The sequence below is a fragment of the Xenopus laevis genome, chromosome 8S (assembly GCF_017654675.1).
Source record: "Xenopus laevis strain J_2021 chromosome 8S, Xenopus_laevis_v10.1, whole genome shotgun sequence".
Lineage (NCBI taxonomy): Eukaryota > Metazoa > Chordata > Amphibia > Anura > Pipidae > Xenopus > Xenopus laevis.
Window position 1 is genome coordinate 94841015 of NC_054386.1, and position 23436 is coordinate 94864450.

The 23436-nt window shown below is 39.5% G+C and overlaps 1 protein-coding gene across 1 annotated transcript; it reads right to left on the reverse strand.

Annotated features, from left to right (window-relative positions):
• Positions 1 to 412: 412 nt before the first annotated feature.
• LOC108700332 (cathepsin S) lies at positions 413 to 16557 on the reverse strand. Its single transcript, XM_041574429.1, has 8 exons — positions 16457 to 16557; positions 16060 to 16206; positions 12581 to 12703; positions 9295 to 9453; positions 7646 to 7867; positions 3425 to 3590; positions 2023 to 2125; positions 413 to 813 (listed from the first exon to the last, which is right to left on the reverse strand). Exons 1-8 carry the CDS (start codon positions 16493 to 16495, stop codon positions 714 to 716), a joined length of 1059 nt encoding a protein of 352 aa, XP_041430363.1. The 5' UTR covers positions 16496 to 16557; the 3' UTR covers positions 413 to 713.
• Between the last annotated feature and the right edge of the window lie 6879 nt (positions 16558 to 23436).

A 23436-nucleotide genomic window follows, 5' to 3' on the forward strand; every position in this document is an offset into this window, starting at 1 on the left:
ATAAAGTTCTATGAAGACTATAAAACTGGAGACGGCAGAAACCTAGACTTGAAAGTAACAAGGGAAGAGAAAGGGGCGATCGTAGAGAAGGCCAGACGAGAAGAAGGGAAAGGAGACAGCGTACAAGAATGGTAAAGGGGTAAGGAAGTGAATATAAAAAGGGAGGAAAGAGGCCAGGGTTGGGGGGCGACCAACTAGGGCCCTATTTAGTCTTAATCCAGCAAAGCTATTATCACAAGTTTGTGACTTAAAGTTTCTGCACTTTAATCACCAATAAGAGCATGAGTGTGGGTGCCAGGGACTGTGCAATAAGAAATCCCATAGTTCTGTGTTGCTAGCAATTTTATTCATAACAGCAAATCAGTACAATACAGTCCATTAGTCTTCATGGGCTCCCAAGCTTTCATTTTACGTCTGTATGTATACATGCAGCTATATAGTTCTATATATAGATCTACTAGTAAGATTGTATTTCCCTTAGACCAAAGGTTGAAATTGATTTCAACCTCAGCTGCTATTTACCGACGTGTGCAATGTCTTCAGTACACAGTAAGCTTCGCTCTTGTAGACTAATATCCATTTAAGCAGAAATAAACTGAAGGGAAACTCTAGACATTATAAATGCAAACAAAAAAGAACATAAAAGAATTGAAATGCAGAATTTGCTTGCAGATAAAATACCATTGGCCCATCTACTCGGACAGGCCCAGGCTTCACACCACTGGATAGAAAGCATACAGCCCAATGCCACAATTGTTATTATAATTTCGGGCCATTTTTATGTATCCCCTGTTTCCATAGCATGTTCCCCAACTGAAAAAAAAAGGAGAGATGAAGGTACGTGAAATAAATAGAAGCTAGAGAGCTAGTGTATATAGAAACAGATATGAATGAGCAAATTTGGTCAAATCTTTGCATCTGCAAATTAGGGGCAGAAAGGGAAATCATGTGACTTGTCATCACAAAACAAGGAAGTAGAAAAAAAATCAAATGTTTTCCTTTCCCACCCCTAATTTGCATATGCAAATTAGGATTTGTTATTCGCCCGAATCTTTCACAAAGGTTTCGGGGATTCAGACGAATCCCAAATAGTGGATTCGGTACATCCCTAAAGGGTATGGTTGGCTGCAGGGGGGAAGTGCTGCCTAAAAGATAGTGATGCACCGAATCCACTATTTTGGATTCGGCCGAACCCCAGAATCCAGATTTGGACGAACTGATTCCGAACCCTAATTTGCATATGCAAATTATGGGTGGGAAGAGAAAAATAATTTTACTTCCTTGTTTTATGACGAAAGGTCATGCGATTTCCCTTCCAACCCTTAATTTGCATATGCAAATTAGGATTCGGATTCAGTTCGGCCAGGCAGTAGGATTCGGCCGAATCCGAATCCTGCTGAAAAAGTCCGAATCCCGAACCGAATCCTGGATTCGGTGCATCCCTACTAAAAGATAACTAAGGGGTGCGCTCTTGCATTTCTGTTCAGCAGAATCATCAATAAACCCCATAGTGATTGTGAAGTACCCTGCTCTCCATGGATTCTTATACAATACAAGGGCACTAATATAGCTTATAGGAACCATGAATAGACCCTACTCCTCACAGAGGAAAAGTGCCATAGCAATTATCAGATGTATGTGCCCAATACTGTCTCTAATCTGTAAGAGACTGGAGACTCTATTATCTGACCAAAGAGATTATAGAACTAGGAGTGTTATGTAATATAAGGCACTTAGTTAGCTAAGTAGCAGTAACCTATAGCGACCAATCAGCTTTTACTGGTCACCTGTTTAAAAGCAAACATCTTATTGGTTGCTATGGGTTACTGCTCCTGGGCAACCTTAGTGCCTTTTATTACATATGGGTGATAGTCTGTACAGCCCATTGAAGTCCCATCCAGGGCCAGTGACTGATTCGGGTGAATGATAAATCACAAGCTTCCCAGATTCTTGGGGACATGTGTATAAAAACGCAGCTAGAAGGGCTGTGCTGATTGTCCTTACGTTTTCTATGTATCTTACCTGTTCTTAACCAGCCAATAAGACATGCCATTTTCTCTTCCATATCCAACCACAAGCACAGCATGGTTTATTATTTTGGTGCAATATGGATCGTAATAAACACCTGGAATTAATAACAATGTAAATGTGATGAACTTGACTTTTTTGCTGTACTGTGTAACTTACGGACTCATATCTCTCTCTCATCCAAGTCACATACAATGCTGTTTGCTGTTCCTCTCCCTGGAAGGTTTAATAACACATCAGAGCTCCAATCGTGCTGATACAATCAACACCTAACTTAATGACATCAATGTGGATTATGATAAACAGGTTATGCTGATTGGAGCAACATTCCAGAGGATAAAACAATAAAACATATATTGCTTACAAATGCAATTGGTTAAAATGTCAGTCTCCTAGATTATTTCTTGCCGACCGCTTCACAGACTCTAAACTGTATAAAGGTCCAAATCAAGCATATATATATTCCCAGAGGAATATATATATGCTTGATTCCAGAGGATATCTATTCTCAAATGAAGATTTACAAAGTTATTCTGAATTAAGAAAGACAGTTGGATGACTGGTAAAACTCAAGGAAAACACAGCAAGTCCAGTTGATTTGACTTATTTCTATAGATATAACAAACAAGGGAAAGTTGTGCTCATCACTAATTTTTAAAACCACTAGGCGGGGGTGCAATGAGGCTGTAACCACAAAATACATATAGACAAACACAAAAGTCCTCTGCACTCAACCCATTATCAATATATTTAAGACAGAATACTGCTACCGAAAAATGCCTTACCCTTTAAACAACTAGTCAGGTGATCCCACTGGTGTCTAATAAAAGGGCAGCCAAGTTTGGGAGTTTTACTTTGAAAGCAGCGAGTAAGTCGCAGGTAAAACTTAGTCCCTTTGTAAAATGTATAATGAAGCAATAGAATTCTTAATGAATCAGATGAAAATTAATATAGGACTGGCCAGATATGGGATAACTTTGACGTAGTTGGCCATCTTAAATATATTGCAATATATGGACAAACAATCCCTGTGTTGTTTAAAGGGTAAGGCATTTTTCAGTAGCAGTAGCACAAAATGTCGCTGTCTTAAATATATTGATAATGGGTTGCGTGCAGAGGACTTCTTATATTATATATCTGTATAAATAATGTAATCTCTACTGAGATAGGGGCAAATACAAAGAAAATGGAACTCCCAATTTACAGTGGTCCTAATGAACCCTAAATCATCTCTCTGTCCAACAACACTATATGTTGTTGTCATGGGGGATTTGCAAAGCTGAAGACCCAAAACTTTTCTTTTACACATTGTTACTGTCTTTGGTAGTTACTATCACTGGGCAGGTACCCCTGTTATAAAGAGACAGTACAGTATTACACAGGCTCTGGTACCCACCTGACTTGTACATCCGGAACCCCTCATGGCCGGCATCTATGTAAACAGACACAGGTCCTACTCTTCCCACAGCATTCTTAAGTGCTTTTTCATTGCCATACGGTAGTCTGTAGAAACACCTTACCATTCCAAAATTACTTCGCCTCCTTTTTTTGCACCTTCCTTCCTGGTGGGAAATAGAGAGATCAGTCTTTATCTGCACCATCTGTGGACTGGAGAACAGTAGAGGGATGCTCTACCTGCAATTAGACACCCAGCATAACTCAACGTTAAGCCAGCGACTATCTCTTTATGGAGAAGCAGAGCTCACCAAATGTAGTCAACTGCAAAGCTTTCTCACAGCTTTATAAATTCATTACATTAATTCACTTGAGCAGGGCTAATTATAGGAAGTTTGACATCTCATGGTCTGCTGGAATTTGACCCTGGGACTTTCTGGTTACTGGTTGCTCGCCCTTAGCACCAGGCCAAAGGAGCAGCCAGCAAGTTTCTATCTATACTTCTACTAATTCCCAGGATTAGTCATTTTACCCCAGCATCCCGATTGGTGGGTTGGGGTAAGCCAATGAGGGCTGACTCTGCCCTATATAAGGCCAGCCCTAATCACCCTCCTTGCCAGAGCATTGGCCTACCTTGGAGAGGTTTCCTGCTCTAGTCAGTTTCCTTGTTCCCGGCCTTGAACCTTACTCTGCCTTGACCTTGCCTTGTCCGCCTTGACCTTGCCCTGCTATCCAGTCCTCCTGCTGTCCAATCCTCCTGCTGTCCAGTCCTCCTGCTACCCAATCCTCCTGCTACCCAATCCTCTTGCTCCATCCTGTCCTGTTCTGATCTACACCCGCTCCATCCTGTCCTGTCTTGATCTACGCTTGCTCTGTCCTGCTCTGATCCTTTGCCCACTCCATCCTGTTCCAGTCCAGCATTCTTCATATGCACCAACCTGTTCCTGTTCCAGTCTGACTCATCGTCCTCTTCACCCTGTTCCTGTCTTGCTTTTCAGTTCCTTGTGTGCACAGCCAGTCCCTGCCTGAAGGACTCACCTTTCCACCAATGGCCCAAACAGCACCCCTACCTCACCCTGGACACTCATGACCGAGCCTTATTTTTTGGGGGACTACTAATTTTTAGTAAGCATGGTATGGCCCCTGAACTAGATCCTGCATACTAAAATACTTCTTAAAGGGCAACTAAAGTCTAAAATAGAATAATGTTAGAAATGCTGTATTATGTATACTAAATATAAACATGAACTTACTGCACCAGCAGCCTAATAAGACAAATGATTTATGCTTTCAAAGTTGGCGCAGGGGGCTGTCATCTTGTAACTTTGTTAGACATTTCTGCAATATCAAGACTCGCACATGCTCAGTGTGGTTTGGGCTTCAGTTGGGAGGTTAAGCTTAGGGATCGTCATAAATTATCAAAACAGCACAAGTCAAATAATATTTGCCATAGAAGCCAATACAGTAAGACTGATTAATAATCAGAATATAAAGACTGCACTGCGTCTCTGGATACAAATCTCTACAGGGAATCCAACAATGCTGCTCGAGTTCTGGGAAGTAAGGCCATTTGAAAGTATGATCGTTTACCTGCACAGCAGTTGGGGACCATCTGACAATTCCTATCAACAGCAGTAAAAGAAGGGGGAATTGCACTGCATACAGTCAGGTTTATGATAAAAACTGTAGACATCTTTTAATTAAAGTATATTGGAGATAGATTTCTTTTTCATTAAAGAAAGTAAAAATGGGATTTTATATTTTTGCCTTTACATGCCCTTTAAGATGGCTACAATTTTGTTTTACCTGTGAGATAATAAAAGTTTTGCTCCTCATAGATATACACCTTGGAAGAGTAATGATGACTGAACTGACTACATCATGATCAAATACAAAAATAGGGGGGTTGTGGGTGCACACCTGTGGCCAATGTCAAAACGTTTAGAGCCCTGTCTTAATGATTCAAGTAAATATGCAAGTGCATCTAATTTTGAAACAGGGTTTTTTTGTTACAAAGTTATGATCATAATATTGATAAGCCACCGTACCACCTCAAGGTAAAACCCCACATGGTGGTCCCTAACTTATTTACCTCTAATCATAGTAAAAAAGGAATTTTACCTCTCTAAAACAAGCAAGTATCTTTTGGTGCAACAATTGTAACCCAAAAATGTCCAATTTTAGGGAGAATATGGCGATTCACTGTGACTACAGTCAGTGTCGGACTGGCCCACCGGGATACCAGGAAAACTCCTGGTGGGCCCAGGTGTCAGTGGGCCTCTTGCTTCTAACCATTTAGTCTATTTCATGGTCATTCCCAATTTCTTTATGGGAAAAATGCTCAATAATGGAAGAATATATTGAATACATAGAAAAGACTAGCAGAATAAAAAGGTTGAGTGAAGAGCGGGGGAATAATTGTCTGGAAAGTGGGCCCATGGTCTGGTGGGCCCCTGGCATCTCAGTCTGACACTGATTACAGTAACAAGTGCACCCTAGGCCTGAGCAATTAAATCCACAGCATAAGTTTCTGGGCCGTTTTCAGAAGTAGCAGAACCTTTTTTAATCAGTTAGGGTAAAATAAACTTTTAGAAATAAAAAATTTTGGGTTTTTTTGTGCTTCGTTGTATTTCACTATATTGACAATTCCATTATAACATCCTACTTTTCTCTACTACAGATATGGGATCCGTTATCCTGAAACCAGTTATCCTGAAAATTCAGAATTACGGAAAGGCCGTCTCCCATAGATATTATAATAAAATAAAAATGTTTAAAATGATTTCCTTTTTCTCTGTAATAATAAAACAGTAGCTTTTACTTGATCCCAACTAAGATATAAATAATCCTTTTTGGAAGCAAAACCAGCCTATTGGGTTTATTAAATGTTTACATGATTTTTTAGTAGACTTAAGGTATGAAGATCCAAATTACAGAAAGATCCTTTAATCAGAAAACCCCAGGTCCCAAGAATTCTGAATAATGGGTCCCATACTATATATACAGGTATAGGATCCCTTATCCAGAAACCCAATATCCAGAAAGCTCCGAATTACAGACTGGCTGTCTCCCATAGACTCCATTTTATCCAAATAATCCAAATTTTTAAAAAATTATTTCCTTTTTCTGTGTAATAATAAAACAGTCGCTTGTACTTGATCCCAACTAAGATATAATTAATCCTTATTGGAAGCAAAACCAGCCTATTTAGTGTTTAAATGAATTTCTAGTAGACTTAAGGCATGAAGAACCAAATTACGGAAAGATCCGTTATCTGGAAAACCCCAGGTCCTGAGCATTCTGGATAACAGGTCCCATACCTGTATATATATATATATATATATATATATATATATATATATATATATATACAGACTTTTCGCTAGCGTTACTTCGGCCAGCATTTCATAACGAAGATGCGCTAGCATTTGTGTCTAGCGAAATTCGCTAGTGATCTTACGCTTAGGTCAATTTGCATACGGCGGGTAATTTAAAGTTGTATGGACGTCTTTATTATAAATGTTGGTGCAAATGCTTGAAGTTACCACTTTTTATTACAAATGTCCAGGGAACTTTAATAAAGACAAATCCATTCTAGATAACAGGTCCCATACCTGTACCTTGTACTTGATCCCAACTAAGATATATATTGGAGGCAAAACCAGCCTATTGGGTTTATTTAATGTTTACATGATTTTCTAGTAGACTTAAGGTATGAAGATCAGAATTACAGAAGGATCCATTATCCGGAAAAGCCCAGGTTCCGAGCGTTCTGGAAAACAGGTCCCATACCTGTACCAGGAGTGCTTTGTGCTCCATTTATAAATGTGCCCAATGACTTATGTTAACACCATCTGTAGGGAAACACATATAATCGTGCCCCTGTCCTGCCATGCAAGGTGTATATATTTATATTTATATATATATATATATATGAATCTATGTGTCATAGAAGTGACATCACAGGCATATGCATTTGTAGTCATTCACTGACACCATTACTGAAGAGGACTCATTTAGTAATGAAGCAGGCACCCATAGCATTGAAAGGTGTGCAGGTCACATGTGCGCATAAAAGCCCTATTATAAGCAAGTGATGGTACTGGCCTTTATAGTGCCTTTCATCCGGTGGTGCACCAGTTCCTAATGATATGGATGCTAAGGGGATGCCTATGTGCTGCCCGCTTGTTGCCCCCTGTTGTATCCAATTGATCAGTATTACCTTTCCTTTATAGGGGTAAGTGGATTCCGTCATTAAACCATATCTCCTCATGTATTTGAAGCAAGAATATACATGTCCCCCATTGCAGCCATTGTTTCCATAAATGGAGGAACAATCCACCAGTTCCTGTGGGCTGAATGAGACCAGTCTGCCCGTTCTCTTTTTCCACTGGCATTCCAGAGCCCCCACGGCACCAAAAGCGTAGCAAGATCCGCAACTTCGCTGTTAAGGTTTAGAAAAGAAAGGAATGAAAAGGATTGGTACCTCTCTTAGGGTAATTGTACATTGCAATTGCCTCTTGCGTGGGTTAAACCACTTCCAATATCTTTTCACTGAAGTGGATTGGAATCGTCAAGTCCCTGCTGCTGCTGCAACCACTTTATATAAACTATAGTAGTACTTATCTGTTATCTACTGTGTATCCTGTGCTTGAATGGCTGCCCCCATGGCTACACAGCAGCTTGTTTATATAAACTATAGTAGTACTTATCTGTTATCTACTGTGTATCCTGTGCTTGAATGGCTGCCCCCATGGCTACACAGCAGCTTGTTTATATAAACTATAGTAGTACTTATCTGTTATCTACTGTGTATCCTATGCTTGAATGGCTGCCCCCATGGCTACACAGCAGCTTGTTTATATAAACTATAGTAGTACTTATCTGTTATCTACTGAGTATCCTATGCTTGAATGGCTGCCCCCATGGCTACACAGCAGCTTGTTTATATAAACTATAGTAGTATTTATCTGTTATCTACTGTGTATCCTGTGTTTGAATGGCTGCCCCCATGGCTACACAGCAGCTTGTTTATATAAACTATAGCAGTACTTATCTGTTATCTACTGTGTATCCTGTGCTTGAATGGCTGCCCCCATGGCTACACAGCAGCTTGTTTATATAAACTATAGTAGTACTTATCTGTTATCTACTGTGTACCCTGTGCTTGAATGGCTGCCCCCATGGCTACACAGCAGCTTGTTTATATAAACTTTAGTTGTACTTATCTGTTATCTACTGTGTATCCTGTGCTTGAATGGCTGCCCCCATGGCTACACAGCAGCTTGTTTATATAAACTATAGTAGTAATTATCTGTTATCTACTGTGTATCCTGTGCTTGAATGGCTGCCCCCATGGCTACACAGCAGCTTGTTTATATAAACTATAGTAGTACTTATCTGTTATCTACTGTGTATCCTGTGCTTGAATGGCTGCCCCCATGGCTACACAGCAGCTTGTTTCTATAAACTATAGTAGTACTTATCTGTTATCTACTGTGTATCCTGTGCTTGAATGGCTGCCCCCATGGCTACACAGCAGCTTGTTTATATAAACTATAGTAGTAATTATCTGTTATCTACTGTGTATCCTGTGCTTGAATGGCTGCCCCCATGGCTACACAGCAGCTTGTTTATATAAATTATAATAATCTTTCTGAAGCAAACACAGCAGTTGAACCAGTGCAGAGCAACAGTAAATGATATTGTCATTCCTGAAAAACAGTTTAATGTTTTGGTGTTACTGTTCCTTTAAGGTATGAACACAAAAATCACAGAAAGATCTGTTATCTGGAAAACCCCAGGTCACGAGCATTCTGGATAATAGGTGTCATACCTGTCATATAGTATATATAGTATACACACACCTACCTGGTTTTTCACTCTGGTGACGCAGCCTCTGGTTCTCCAGTCTACTGATGAATGCGGCCGAGCCTCTAATATCTCTTTTGGTACCTCAGTCATGCTGGCCATGCTGGAATTGTCTAAGCTGATGCAACCTGTCATTGTTGCAGCCACCTCCTCACCTGTCTGACACATAACAACGAGTACAGCTGTGTTACACACGGATACACATGTCTATGATACATATACTGTATATTTACTATTTCTATTTTATCATCTCATTGCCTCAGTGGCAACCCTCCTGAGGCTACAAGTGGCGGCAAAAAGCCACACCTGGTAACTTTAAAGGTAAACTCTACCCCCAAAATGAACACTTAAGCAACAGATAGTTCATATCATATTAAGTGGCATATTAAAGAATCTTACCAAACTGGAATATATATTAAGTAAATATTGCCCTTTTACATCTCTTGCCTTGAGCCACCATTTAGTGATGGTCTGTGTGCTGCCTCAGAGATCACCTGACCAGAAATACTGCAGCTCTAACTGTAACAGGAAGAAGTGAGGAAGCAAAAGACACAACTCTGTCTGTTAATTGGCTCATGTGACCTAACATGTATGGTTTGTTGGTATGTTTGTGAGTACAGTGAATCCTACGATCCCAGGGGGCGGCCTTTATTTTTTAAAATGGCAATTTTCTATTTGTGATTACCCAATGGCACATACTACTAGAAAAGTATATTATTATGAAAATGGTTTATTTACATGAAGCAGAGTTTTATATATGAGCTGTTTTATGCAATGTCTTTTTATAGAGACCTACATTGTTTGGGTGGTATAGTTTTCCTTTAAGAGCTGATGTTCCAGTTATTAAACTGGAAATTTGACTCCAGTCTTTGAATACAGAGAGTACAACTATGCTCTCTGCATTTTCTAAGAGAAAATAGGTTGTTGTTCAAGGGGTTGTTAACTTTTAAATGAACTTTTATTAAGATGTAGAGAGTGATATTCTGAGACAATTTGTAATTGGGTTTCATTTTTTGTTATTTGTGGGTTTTGAGTGCTTTAACTTTTTATTCAGCAGCTCTCCAGTTTGCAATACCAGCAATTTGGTTGCTAGGGTCCAAATTACCCTAGCAACCATGCATTGATTTTAATAAGAGACTGGAATATGAATAGGAGAGGCCTAATTAGAAAGATGAGTAATAAAAAGTAGCTATAACAATAGATGTGTAGCCTTACAGAGCATTTGATTTTTTTAGATTGGGTCAGTGACCCCCATTTGAAAGCTAAAAAAAAAGTGAGAAGGCAGCAAATAATTTAAAAATAAATAATGAAGACCACATAAAAAGTTGCTAAGAATTGGCCGTTCTATAATATACAAAAAGTTAACTTAAAAGTGAACAACCCCTTTAAAGGAGAAACAAACCCATACTACAAAAACCCTGTGAACTCCCAAGGCCAGATCTGCACGGCGGGTAAGTAAAAAAATTGTGGCATTTGCCCGGGGGGCAGTTAGGCTTTGGGGGAGGAAGGAGGTTGGTCTACGCAGGGTAGCGTTGCCACCTGGCCAGTAAAAATGATGCTTGACCCCTATGATGTTATTAATAGGGAAAAAATCTAAACATATAGGAAGGCCGGTATTTTTTTCCAAAAAAGGTGGCAACCCTATAGGGGGGTAGGGTTTTTTTCTAGTACGGGTTTGTTTCTCCTTTAAGTTTTATATGGGCAGAACTGGGCATTGGTGGAACAGAGTCATTATTAATGAACCCAGGGCTGTCTCCATGTGTTTGTACTATGTTTCCCAATGGGACCTGGGACAAATGAAAGGAGGAACTGATCATTTATGTACCAGCTTTCCAAAACTTCCCAGGTTGATTTGACAACTAGAAAATAAGTACTTCAGGTGTTGGGCAGTGTAATTCTACCTTAAAAGTGCCAGTAAAATCATTACAGGAGCAGTCTAAAAGTCATTGTGATATTGCAATTGGAGCCTACAGATATACAAGGTTCAAAATGTGTCTATAGTCTGACCGTGTATAAGGGACACAAGACACTTGGGGGCCGATTCACTAACTTCGAGTGAAGGATTCGAAGCAAAAAAACTTCGAATTTCGAAGGTTTTTTTGGGCTACTTCGACCATCGAATGGGCTACTACGACCTCCGACTACGACTACGACTTCGAATCGAAGGATTCGAATTAAAAATCGTTCGACTATTCGACCATTCGATAGTCGAAGTACTGTCTCTTTAAAAAAAACTTCGACACCCTAGTTCGGCAGCTAAAAGCTACCGAAGTCAATGTTAGCCTATGGGGAAGGTCCCCATAGGCTTGGCTAACTTTTTTAGATCGAAGGATATTCCTTTGATCGTTGGATTTAAATCCTTCGAAACGTTAGATTCGAAAGATTTAATCGTTCGATCGAAGGAATAATCCTTTGATCGTTCGATCGAACTATCTGCGATAAATCCTTAGACTTCGATATTCGAAGTCGAAGGATTTTAATTTCTAGTCCAATATCGAGGGTTAATTAACCCTTAGTGAATCAGCCCCTTAGAGATGAAAGGATTCAGCTCTGGGAAGCTTCATTCACTTGTCTTAACATAGAACAGATATGGTTAAAAATGCCAAATTTTATATCCTGAACTTATTGCACGAGGCTAAAGTTTGAGCTTGTCAATAGCAGCAATGATCCAGGACTTCAAACTTGTCACAGGGGGTCACCATCTTGGAAAGTGTCTGTGACACTCACATGCTCAGTGGGCTCTGATTGGCTGTTGAGAAGCTAAGCTTAGGGCTCGTCACTAATTATCCAGCAGAAAATGAGCTTCCCTGGCTGTAATATAAGCTGATGCTACAGGTTTGCTGATTATTCAATTCTGATGCTAATTGCACTGGTTTCTGTGCTGCCATGTAGTAATTATCTGTATTAATTACTAATCAGCCTTATATTGTGACATTTCTATTCTATGTGTACTGTATATTGTGAGTGGGTCCCTAAGCTCAGTAAGTGACAGCAGCACAGAGCATGTGCAGTGAATCAGCAGAAAAGAAGATGGGGAGCTACTGGGGCATCTTTGGAGACACAGATCTTTACTGTTACCGGGCTGTGGTTGCCTTGGGCTGGTACAGAAGCAAAAAACAAAAGTTAAACTTTATTTCTCCTTTAAGGGCATTGCAATAGCAACAGCTAATAGGATATGTATAGAGGGGCTAGTGTTAGCAATTTTACTGGGCTACTGGGAACTCTTATAATAATAAACACTATTATGCACTATTACTGTTATTGCACAGAAGATTGGAGTTCTTACCATATCTCCCAGATGGTTCATTCCAACGTCATAAGTGTGGAGTCCCAAGGAATATTCCAAGTTATGGACTGTGATAAATTTCAGTGTCTCCTCCCAGATGGTTCGTCTGGCACGTTCCTCCTCCTGTCAATTGTAATGTAGTAGTAGTAGTAGTAGTAGTATAGTTACATAGTTACATTGTTACATAGTTAAATCAGGTTGAAAAAAGACAAAGTCCATCAAGTTCAACCCCTCCAAATAAAAACCCAGCATCCATACACACACCCCTCCATACTTTCATACTCCATACTTATCTATACTAACTATACTCCTAAGTATCTTAGGATCAGTTTAGAGAAATAGGTGCTAACGTAACCTTGTTATAAGCTACGTTGGAACAAATATTTGAATTCAATGGTAGCGGTGAACCAAATCCTCTGATCTAAAACAACTGTGGTTACATCTGTCATTACATTTAGTCTCACCCTTTTTATTTTCTAGTGGGTTTTGAGGTTCTGAATTGCCTTTCTATTCTACCTCTTTTTGTTTTTTACATGGAGTCAGTGACCCCCCCATGTGAAAGCTAGAAAAAAGTGAGAAGAAGGCAGCAAATATTTTAAAAAAAACTTTTAAAAATAATTAATGAAAACCCAATGAAAAGTTGCTTAGAATTGGCCATTCTATAACATACTAAAAGTTAACTTAAAGGTGAACCACCCCTTTAAGTGTTATATGGGTGGAACTGGGCATTGATGGAACAGTGTCATTATTAATAAACCCAGGGTTACTTAAGAGGACACAAAAGTATCCATGTGTTTGCTCTTTGTTTCCCAATGGGACCTGGGACCAATGAATGGAGGAACTGATCATTTATTTACCAGCCTTCCAAAACTTGCCAGGTTTATTTGACAACTAGAAAAGAAATAATTAAGGTGTTGAGTAGTGTAATTCTACCTTAAAGGGATACTGAAAACATGTGTTTTTCAAAACACATCAGTTAATAGTGCTGCTCCAGCAGAATTCTGCACTGAAATCAATTTTTCAATAGAGCAAACAGATTTTGTTATAATCGATTTTGAAATCTGACATGAGGCTAGACATATTGTCAATTTCCCAGCTGCCCCCAGTCATGTGACTTGTGCTCTGATAAACTCAATCACTCTTTACTGCTGTACTGCAAGTTGGAGTGATACCACCCCCTCCCTCCCCCCCCCCCAGCAGCCTAACAACAGAACAATGGGAAGGTAACCAGATAACAGCTCCCTAACACAAGATAACAGCTGCCTGGTAGATCTAAGAACAACACTCAATAGTAAAAGCCAAGTCCCACTGAGACACATTCAGTTACATTGAGTAGGAGAAATAACAGCCTGCCAGAAAGTAGTTCCATTCTAAAGTGCAGGCACAGGTCACATGACTTGGGCAGCTGGGAAACTGACAATATGTCTAGCCCCATGTCAGATTTTAAAATTGAATATAAAAAAAATCTGTTTGCTCTTTTGAGAAATGGATTTCAGTGCAGAATTCTGCTGAAGCAGCACTAAAATGCACTAAATGTTATTATGATAATGTAATGGAAGCCTACGGCTTTGGAATATGAAGTTTTTTTTACTGTTGTCTGGCTACTCAGGTTAAAGCACAGTGCTCAGAAATCAAATTTCTGCTTAACCAAAGTGTTTACTTGCATTGCCAACGTTTGTACTTGTGCTATTACGTTAGTAAATGCTATTATATGCCAGTCTGTAATTTATTTTTTTTGTATTTAATTTATTTATTCAGATTTTTTTTAAAAAAAACAAGGAATAAAGTGCATAGTAGGACAATACAGCAATAAATGTTTTCTCATTACATAGTCATCTTTGACACATTAAATACATTTGTCTGTATACATAAACAGATAGAAAAAGAAAAAAAGGAGAAAAAAAAAAAATAAAAAAAAAAATTAATACTGTCCCCCCCTTCTTAGTTGTCCTTCATTCTTTAGGAATTCACACCATTGTTCCCATAATTTATAATGTTTGCTAATTTTACCTCTTTTTTTTGCTATTATTTCTTCTATACCATCTTATTTCTTCAATTTCCTTAATCCATAATATCTTATTTATTGGTGTTTTTGTTTTCCATTTATGTGGTATCATATTCCTTGCCACAGCTATCATTAGTTTAATTACTGGATATGTAATGATTCTCTTCTTTTTATAGTCATATAAGAGTACAATTTGTGTTGTGTCTGTATCTGATATATGGGTTCCCATTTTCTCTATTACAGTCGGTAATTTAGACCACTGCCTGGTTTCCAAGATCATTGTTTCTAACAAGTGTTGAGTCCATAGGCGAAGGGTGATTTTTGTGCTCAGGAAGGCTACTTAACCCACTTCTAGCCAGTATGTTTTGATTTTACCTTTTTGCTTATGTCCTGTAAACACAGGGCATGTCTTAGAAAGTGCAATTACTGCTGTTCCATGTATTTCTTATTTCTCCCTTTGCTCTCTTACTAGTTTCTCATCTCCAGGCGCCACTACTCTACTCCTCATTTTTCATTTGTCTCTCTCTTTTTATACTGCTTTTCACCATCACCTATACATTCTATTTTGTATTGTTTTTTTCTCATTTACACAAACCATCTTCTCTTCTATCATTTTACAGCTCCCTTTGTGTATTTTATTAGCAATCTTCCCCTCCATATTTCTCTGCTTTGACTTCATGTTCCCCTAACTTGATATGCATGCTCTACTGTTATTTACTCTCTCCAGGCAGCTGGGAAAAGGGGGAGGAAGGGAATAAAAACGAAGGAATAAAGAAACAAAAGGTACCCGGGTGCTATCCCTTATACACATTACCCAGAACATGAACAGTTGATCATGGCAGCAGACACAGACTAAACTTTAGCTTTTTTTTCCCCTCAAACTGTAAGTCCTGGTCCTGCATAACAAAAATAAATATAGGGACTGCACACTCAAATTTAAAAAGGCAAAATTTTATTACATTTACAAAAATACACTTACATTTTCAGCTATGGCCCAATATTGGCCCATGGCTCAGCATTGGCCCTACGCGTTTCGACCACTAACGTGGTCTTCAAATGTAATAAAATTTTGCCTTTTTAAATTTGAGTGTACAGTCCCTATATTTATTTTTGTACTGAATTTTTGGGAGACTTTACTTGGGCGGTCTTCATGGGACAAGCACCTCACTATTGAATTAAAATTGGGTGTGCGCCTTTTAAAAATCTAATTTGCTGGTCCTGCATAAATCTTTATTATCAGCCAAGTTTGGGAAGGCTTAGTCTTCCCTAGCCTTGGTGAGAATCCACCCATGGTTGAGTCACTGTGGTTACATCTAAATATCTCCATGTTAAATTGCCGGCACAATGGCTAGTATAACATAGTACAACATTTAGTTTGGTTTAGAGTGAGCCCAATGAATTACTCCCTGCTAAATAATACTATTAGTGAGCAAAAACATTCCCATATTGTCCGAAAAATCATGCAAATCCTTACCACATCCTTATAGGTTTTCTGGTGTTTTTTAACCCACATCTGCCAGTGAGTGTCCAGCGTGAGATCAGGGGCCGATTGAACCGGGATCAGTAGGGAAAACAGAGTCACAATGCAGACGAGGGAGGTTCCCATGGTCTTCCTGATGCACTAAATACCCAAAGGAAATAGTAAGCAGTAAGTAAGTAATAGTAAGTTTATTCATTTTAAAAAATGTTCACTGTAACTTATGGGGATAACGGTATACAGATCACAAACCTACGCATGAATGTGTCATACAGGCAGGTAGAAAATATTGTAGAAGATAAACAAAGACAAATAAAAGAATATAGAAGAGTGAGTATGCATGAGTATTGTATAGAATAGACTGGGTGCATAAGAAAGAAAAGAGATGCTCTACCTGCACAGTGAGAAGGAGGAGAACTTTCCAACAGTCCATCGTGCAGCCAACCTGAAGCTTTATATACTACTCTGTCTGGGGGGGGGGGGTTCTTGCATTCCCTCAAACAGGAACCTGTGGTTGTAGCCGAAAATAACTGCACAAAAGCCATAACAGAGGTGAAAGATAAGAACTTCTGCGAGTAATCAAAGTTGGTATATGGCAAGTCAGAAAATATCTGCTGAATTCTGGTTTAAAGAAACATGTTCATACGTGAGGAGTATTTGTTACCTCTATTATTCAGTAGAAGAAAGATACATTGACAAATTATGTCCTTAAGCGTCCTTGTCTATTATTTTGTGCTGCTCATATTCTAAGGGGCCTCTATTCTACCGGGAACTGAACTGTGTAGTTTGCCCTTTTCAGTGCATGTGTGCATTACAAAAATAATAAAAATAAATATAGACTGGTAAACATATGAGTACAGGTATGGGACCTGTTATCCAGAATACTCGGGACCCAGGGTTTTCTGGGTAACAGATCTTTCCGTAATTTGGTTCTGCTTCCAATAAGGTGTAGGGGACAAGAGGAATCCTTCCACTGTTTTTCTGCCTGTGCCATCATACAGTTACAGGCTGGAGAGCGATCCAATTGACTGGGCACCCCAGTGCATCCTTGGGAGAGAGGGTGTGTCTGACTTTGGAGCCAAATGCAAGGGGTCTCCCAGAGAGCTGAACAGAGCCAGCACGAGTAGCTGTAAGACTGTCAAGTACAGAGAAGCTGTTAAATCTGTGGAATCTGTGGAGGTACAGATTGAGCCCAGCCTGTCCCCTGCCAAGCTGCTAGAGACTCAGAAGGAGAAAGGTGACACTGGTGAGATTTATCCTGCTGCAGAGCTGCCTGTAATCTCCAGTGTGATTTCCTCTGAGAGCACCCCGGTGAGTGAGCCACCCAAGGGAGGATACTGGCACGGATACAAGTGTGGGTCCCCAAAGTGAAGACAAGTCAAGTATTTACCTGCTACGTGGGAGCTGCTGCTAAATTCCAATTGGAGAGGTACTTTTGGGAAATGGTAGCGCTACCTGGGGAATAAGAGCTCTGGGGAAGGGACATTGCATTTGAACTGTGTGGTTATTAACCCCTTCCGGAGGATTGGGACTTTGATATTAAAAAGGACTGTGTTGAAGCAACAGTTAAGTACCAAATAGTGCATGGTGTATTAGTTTGCCCAAGTTTTACTGCAGTTTATATAAAGTTTATATTTGTTTCATTTGTGGAATCCCCCTGAGGTGTGTTCCTCAGTGTTCCCTAGGTGGAGGCACTTCGCTGTAATTCCCAGTTCCTGGTACTTTTCATATGCAGAAGCGACTCAGGGCCCCTGGATTGCCAAGGGTAAGTTGCTATTTAAAAAGACAGTAAAAAAATTAGGGTTATAAAGGATTAATTATATCCTAGTTGGGATCAAGTACAAGCTACTGTTTTATTATTACAGAGAAAAAATAAATCATTTTATATAATATATTTATATAATATATAATAAACTTTTGGATTGTTTGAATAAAATGGAAGCTATGGGAGATGGGCATTCTGTAATTTGGAGCTTTCTGGATAACGGGTTTCCGGATAACGGATCCCATACCTATAAATAAATATAAATATAAAACGAGAAAAGAACAAAAGGGGAACACATAGTTGTATTCATCTTTGTAATGTTGAATATTTTATGTATGGCCATAGATTGGGTGTATGTCTTAGAAGGGGGTGGTGGTCATGATAATACGGACAAGCCATTACTGTGTAGGGAACAAAAGATGGATTTTCAATTTAACTACATATATATGTATATGGGTGAGCAGATCAAATGGATCAGACCTGGTTTTCCCCTGAAGACCAGAAAGACGGTGTAGCTCCAAAAGGGATGGACTCATCAAGTATCATCTCCAGAAGCTGAATAATCAAAGAGAAGCAGTAGAACAATGGGTAAGCATAGTAGAAGACATCTACAACCATGGAGATCCCGCAAAATGCACCTGGCTGTCTTTCCAAGATTAATAATATCAAAGGGATTCCGTCATGATTTTTTCGGTGTTGTTTTTATTTCTAAATTACACTTTTATACTGCAAATAATTCATTCTACTGTATAAACCCAAAAAGTGTATTTTTTTGTAATATTGGTGTGTAGGCGCCATCTCAGGTCATTTTGCCTGGTCATGTGCTTTCAGAAAGAACCAGCACTTTAGGATGGAACTGCTTTCTGGCAGGCTGTTGTTTCTCCTACTCAATGTAGCTGAATGAGTCACAGTGGGACCTGGATTTTACTATTGAGTGCTGTTCTTAGATCTACCAGGCAGCTGTTATTTTGTGTTAGGGAGCTGCTATCCGGTTACCTTCCTGTTGCTCTGTTGTTAGGCTGCTGGGGGGAAAGGAGGGGTGATATCACTCCATCTTGCAGTGCAGCAGTAAAGAGCGACTGAATTTTATCACAAGGGATGTGACTGGGGGCACCTGGGAAACTGACAATGTGTCTAGCCCAATGTCAAACTTCAAAAATAAATATTAATCTGTTTTCTATTTTGAGAAATGGATTTCCATGCAGAATTCTGCTGGAGCAGCACTATTAAATGATGGATTTTGTTTTCCCATGACAGTATCCCTGTAAGAACAGAATGTAACTCAGTCGTCTTTATAGTGGCCTTCCAGAACACGCTGAAGGAGAGAAACCAGAAGAGTTTATCAAATCCTATTAGGATGAAACCCTTGAGTGTTCTAATCAGTCCACAACCTTTACAGTAGAATAATAGCATTAAATACCTACTAAAACACTACTGCCAGTTGTGCATCCTAACCCCTTTATAACCACGCACAAGGGCATTATTCTTTCACTTACATTGCAAAGTCATGTCAGTAAAGTACCAGTTTAAAACTATCTATGTTTTTACAAGGAGGTTCAGAAGTTTCAAGCCAAATACCAGAAAGTCAAGAGTTTGAGTATGCTATTCTAAATCTTACTCCGTTTTGAGTTTCTGCTAGCATCACCATTCATGTCTTCTTATCATTCAGAGATCTAAAACCATGGCTAGACAACCCTCCTCATCAGTCGCCATGAAGAAACATAGTTTTGGAGTAGGAACTGCCTTAAACGAATGATCTCTTGATGACAATATCTTTGCAGGTACCAGAGACTTCTGCAATGCAAACTGTCCTTCAGTCATAAAGGGGACATGATTACTCTTTACAAGTACATTAGGGGGTATTATAGACAGCTAGTGGGAGATCTATATTTCCATAAAATGGATCAAAGCACCAGAGGCCCCCCATTCAGACTAGAAGAAAAGAACTTTAATTTGAAGCAACGTAGGTGGTTATTTACAGAGAGGACAGTGAATCTGTTAATGACTGTTAATGAGGGGCTTGGATGATTCCTTGGCAAAGCATAATATTCAAGGCTATTGTGATACTAATATCTATATATATAGAATATAGTACATAAAGTTTATGTGAGTGTAGGGAGGGGTCGGTGTGAGTGTGTGTACGTATGGGCACTGAATTTCAATTGGAGGGATTGATCTTGATGGATTTAGGTCTTTATTTCAACCCAACCATACTGGTTGTGAAGTACATTGAAGTACAGCACTCAGCAGGTCTTGTGCAAAAAAATTAAATACATTTTTGTTTACCAGCACCCAAGCAGGCAATATATTTTTCTCCATTGGGACTGTATATATACTGAGACGTATAACCCTGTAACAAGCATTGAATAATTTGTATTTTTTTTATATGTGTCATGATGAAATACTTGTGGTTTGTCCCTTGGTTGAGAACTTGGGCAATGTGTGTCCTGTGATATCATCTGTCAGATTATCAAGTTGATGGTTATCAGGGGAGCTGCTAGTTTTTATTTATGGCAACTGAATGTACAGAACAACAGAACCAGAACCCCCCCCCGTTCATTAAATATACAGAAGTAATTCAAATGCCTCAAACACAGAAATAAAATTGAATATTTAAAGCCAAAGTGAAGGAATTAATTGTAGAAATTTGTAAAATATATATTAACACATTATCCCTTATAAAACATTATCTTGTAAAATACATGAGTGATACTCAGAGTTCCCTGTATAACTCAGCCTGCAGCCTTGTGCCTTTATATGGTCACAGAACCCCTCAGTGACTTCTAATATCCTTATCATTTACAGTAGGGGGTACATTATCCCTTATAATACATGAGTGATACTCAGAGTTCCCTGTATAACTCAGCCTGCAGCCTTGTGCCTTTATATGGTCACAGAACAACCCCTCCGTGACTTCTAATATCCTTATCATTTACAGTAGGGGGTACATTATCCCTTATAATACATGAGTGATACTCAGAGTTCCCTGTATAACTCAGCCTGCAGCCTTATGCCTTTATATGGTCACAGAACAACCCCTCAGTGACTTCTAATATCCTTATCATTTACAGTAGGGGGTAGAGATGTCGCGAACTGTTCGCCGGCGAACTTGTTCGCGCGAACATCGGGTGTTCGCGCTCGCCGGAAGTTCGCGAACGTCGCGCGACGTTCGCCATTTTGGGTTCGCCATTGTTGGCGCTTTTTTTTGCCCTCTCACCCCAGACCAGCAGGTACATGGCAGCCAATCAGGAAGCTCTCCCCTGGACCACTCCCCTTCCCTATAAAAACCGAAGCCCTGCAGCGTTTTTCACTCTGCCTGTGTGTGCTGAAGAGATAGTGTAGGGAGAGAGCTGCTGCCTGTTAGTGATTTCAGGGACAGTTGAAAGTTTGCTGGCTAGTAATCGTTTTGATACTGCTCTGTTATTGGAGGGACAGAAGTCTGCAGGGGTTTGAGGGACATTTAAGCTTAGGTAGCTTTGCTGGCTAGTAATCTACCTTCTACTGCAGTGCTCTGTATGTAGCTGCAGTGGGCAGCTGTCCTGCTTCTGATCTCATCTGCTGACTGCTGCAATAACAGTAGTCCTTGTAAGGACTGCTTTTATTTATTTTTTTGTTGTTTTACTACTACTACTACTACTACTACTATAAGAGCCCAGTGCTATTAGTCTAGCAGTGTTGGGGAGTGGGACTGGTGTGCTAATCTGCTGCTCCTAGTAGTTCAGCAGCACCAACTTTAATTTTTTTTTTTTAATATTCATTTTTTTTTTATTTTACTTTTTTTATTTTACTACCGCTGTAGTAGTGTATAAGTTGACCTTTTAGGCATTATTTGCCCTGTAGGCATTATTTGCACACTGTTTTCTTCAACCCGCCATCGAGCTGTGTGACCTTGTTCACATTCTGTCTAAATATCCATAATATTACCGTCTCCAGAAAAAACACCGGAGTCACTTTTTTCAAGCAGCCATAATATATTTTACGTAATCCGTATCCACCGCTGTAGTAGTGTATACGTTGGCCTTGTAGGCATTATTTGCACACTGTTTTCTTCAACCCGCCATCGAGCTGTGTGACCTTGTTCCCATTCTGTCTAAATATCCATAATATTACCGTCTCCAGAAAAAACACCGGAGTCACTTTTTCAAGCAGCATTCATATATTTTACGTAATCCGTATCCACCGCTGTAGTAGTGTATACGTTGGCCTTGTAGGCATTATTTGCACACTGTTTTCTTCAACCCGCCATCGAGCTGTGTGACCTTGTTCCCATTCTGTCTAAATATCCATAATATTACCGTCTCCAGAAAAAACACCGGAGTCACTTTTTTCAAGCAGCATTCATATATTTTACGTAATCCGTATCCACCGCTGTAGTAGTGTATACGTTGGCCTTGTAGGCATTATTTGCACACTGTTTTCTTCAACCCGCCATCGAGCTGTGTGACCTTGTTCCCATTCTGTCTAAATATCCATAATATTACCGTCTCCAGAAAAAACACCGGAGTCACTTTTTTCAAGCAGCATTCATATATTTTACGTAATCCGTATCCACCGCTGTAGTAGTGTATACGTTGGCCTTGTAGGCATTATTTGCACAGTGTTTTCTTCAACCCGCCATCGAGCTGTGTGAGCTTGTTCACATTTTGTCTAAATATTGATAATATTATCGTCTCTAGAAAAACCACTTGAGTTACTTTTTTTCAAGCAGCATTCATATATTTTACGTAATCCGTATCCACCGCTGTAGTAGTGTATACGTTGACCTTGTAGGCATTATTTGCACACTGTTTTCTTCAACCCGCCATCGAGCTGTGTGACCTTGTTCCCATTCTGTCTAAATATCCATAATATTACCGTCTCCAGAAAAAACACCGGAGTCACTTTTTTCAAGCAGCATTCATATATTTTACGTAATCCGTATCCACCGCTGTAGTAGTGTATACGTTGGCCTTGTAGGCATTATTTGCACACTGTTTTCTTCAACCCGCCATCGAGCTGTGTGACCTTGTTCCCATTCTGTCTAAATATCCATAATATTACCGTCTCCAGAAAAACACCGGAGTCACTTTTTTCAAGCAGCATTCATATATTTTACGTAATCCGTATCCACCGCTGTAGTAGTGTATACGTTGGCCTTGTAGGCATTATTTGCACACTGTTTTCTTCAACCCGCCATCGAGCTGTGTGACCTTGTTCCCATTCTGTCTAAATATCCATAATATTACCGTCTCCAGAAAAAACACCGGAGTCACTTTTTTCAAGCAGCATTCATATATTTTACGTAATCCGTATCCACCGCTGTAGTAGTGTATACGTTGGCCTTGTAGGCATTATTTGCACAGTGTTTTCTTCAACCCGTCATCGAGCTGTGTGAGCTTGTTCACATTTTGTCTAAATATTGATAATATTATCGTCTCTAGAAAAACCACTTGAGTTACTTTTTTTCAAGCAGCATTCATATATTTTACGTAATCCGTATCCACCGCTGTAGTAGTGTATACGTTGACCTTGTAGGCATTATTTGCACACTGTTTTCTTCAACCCGCCATCGAGCTGTGTGAGCTTGTTCACATTTTGTCTAAATATTGATAATATTATCGTCTCTAGAA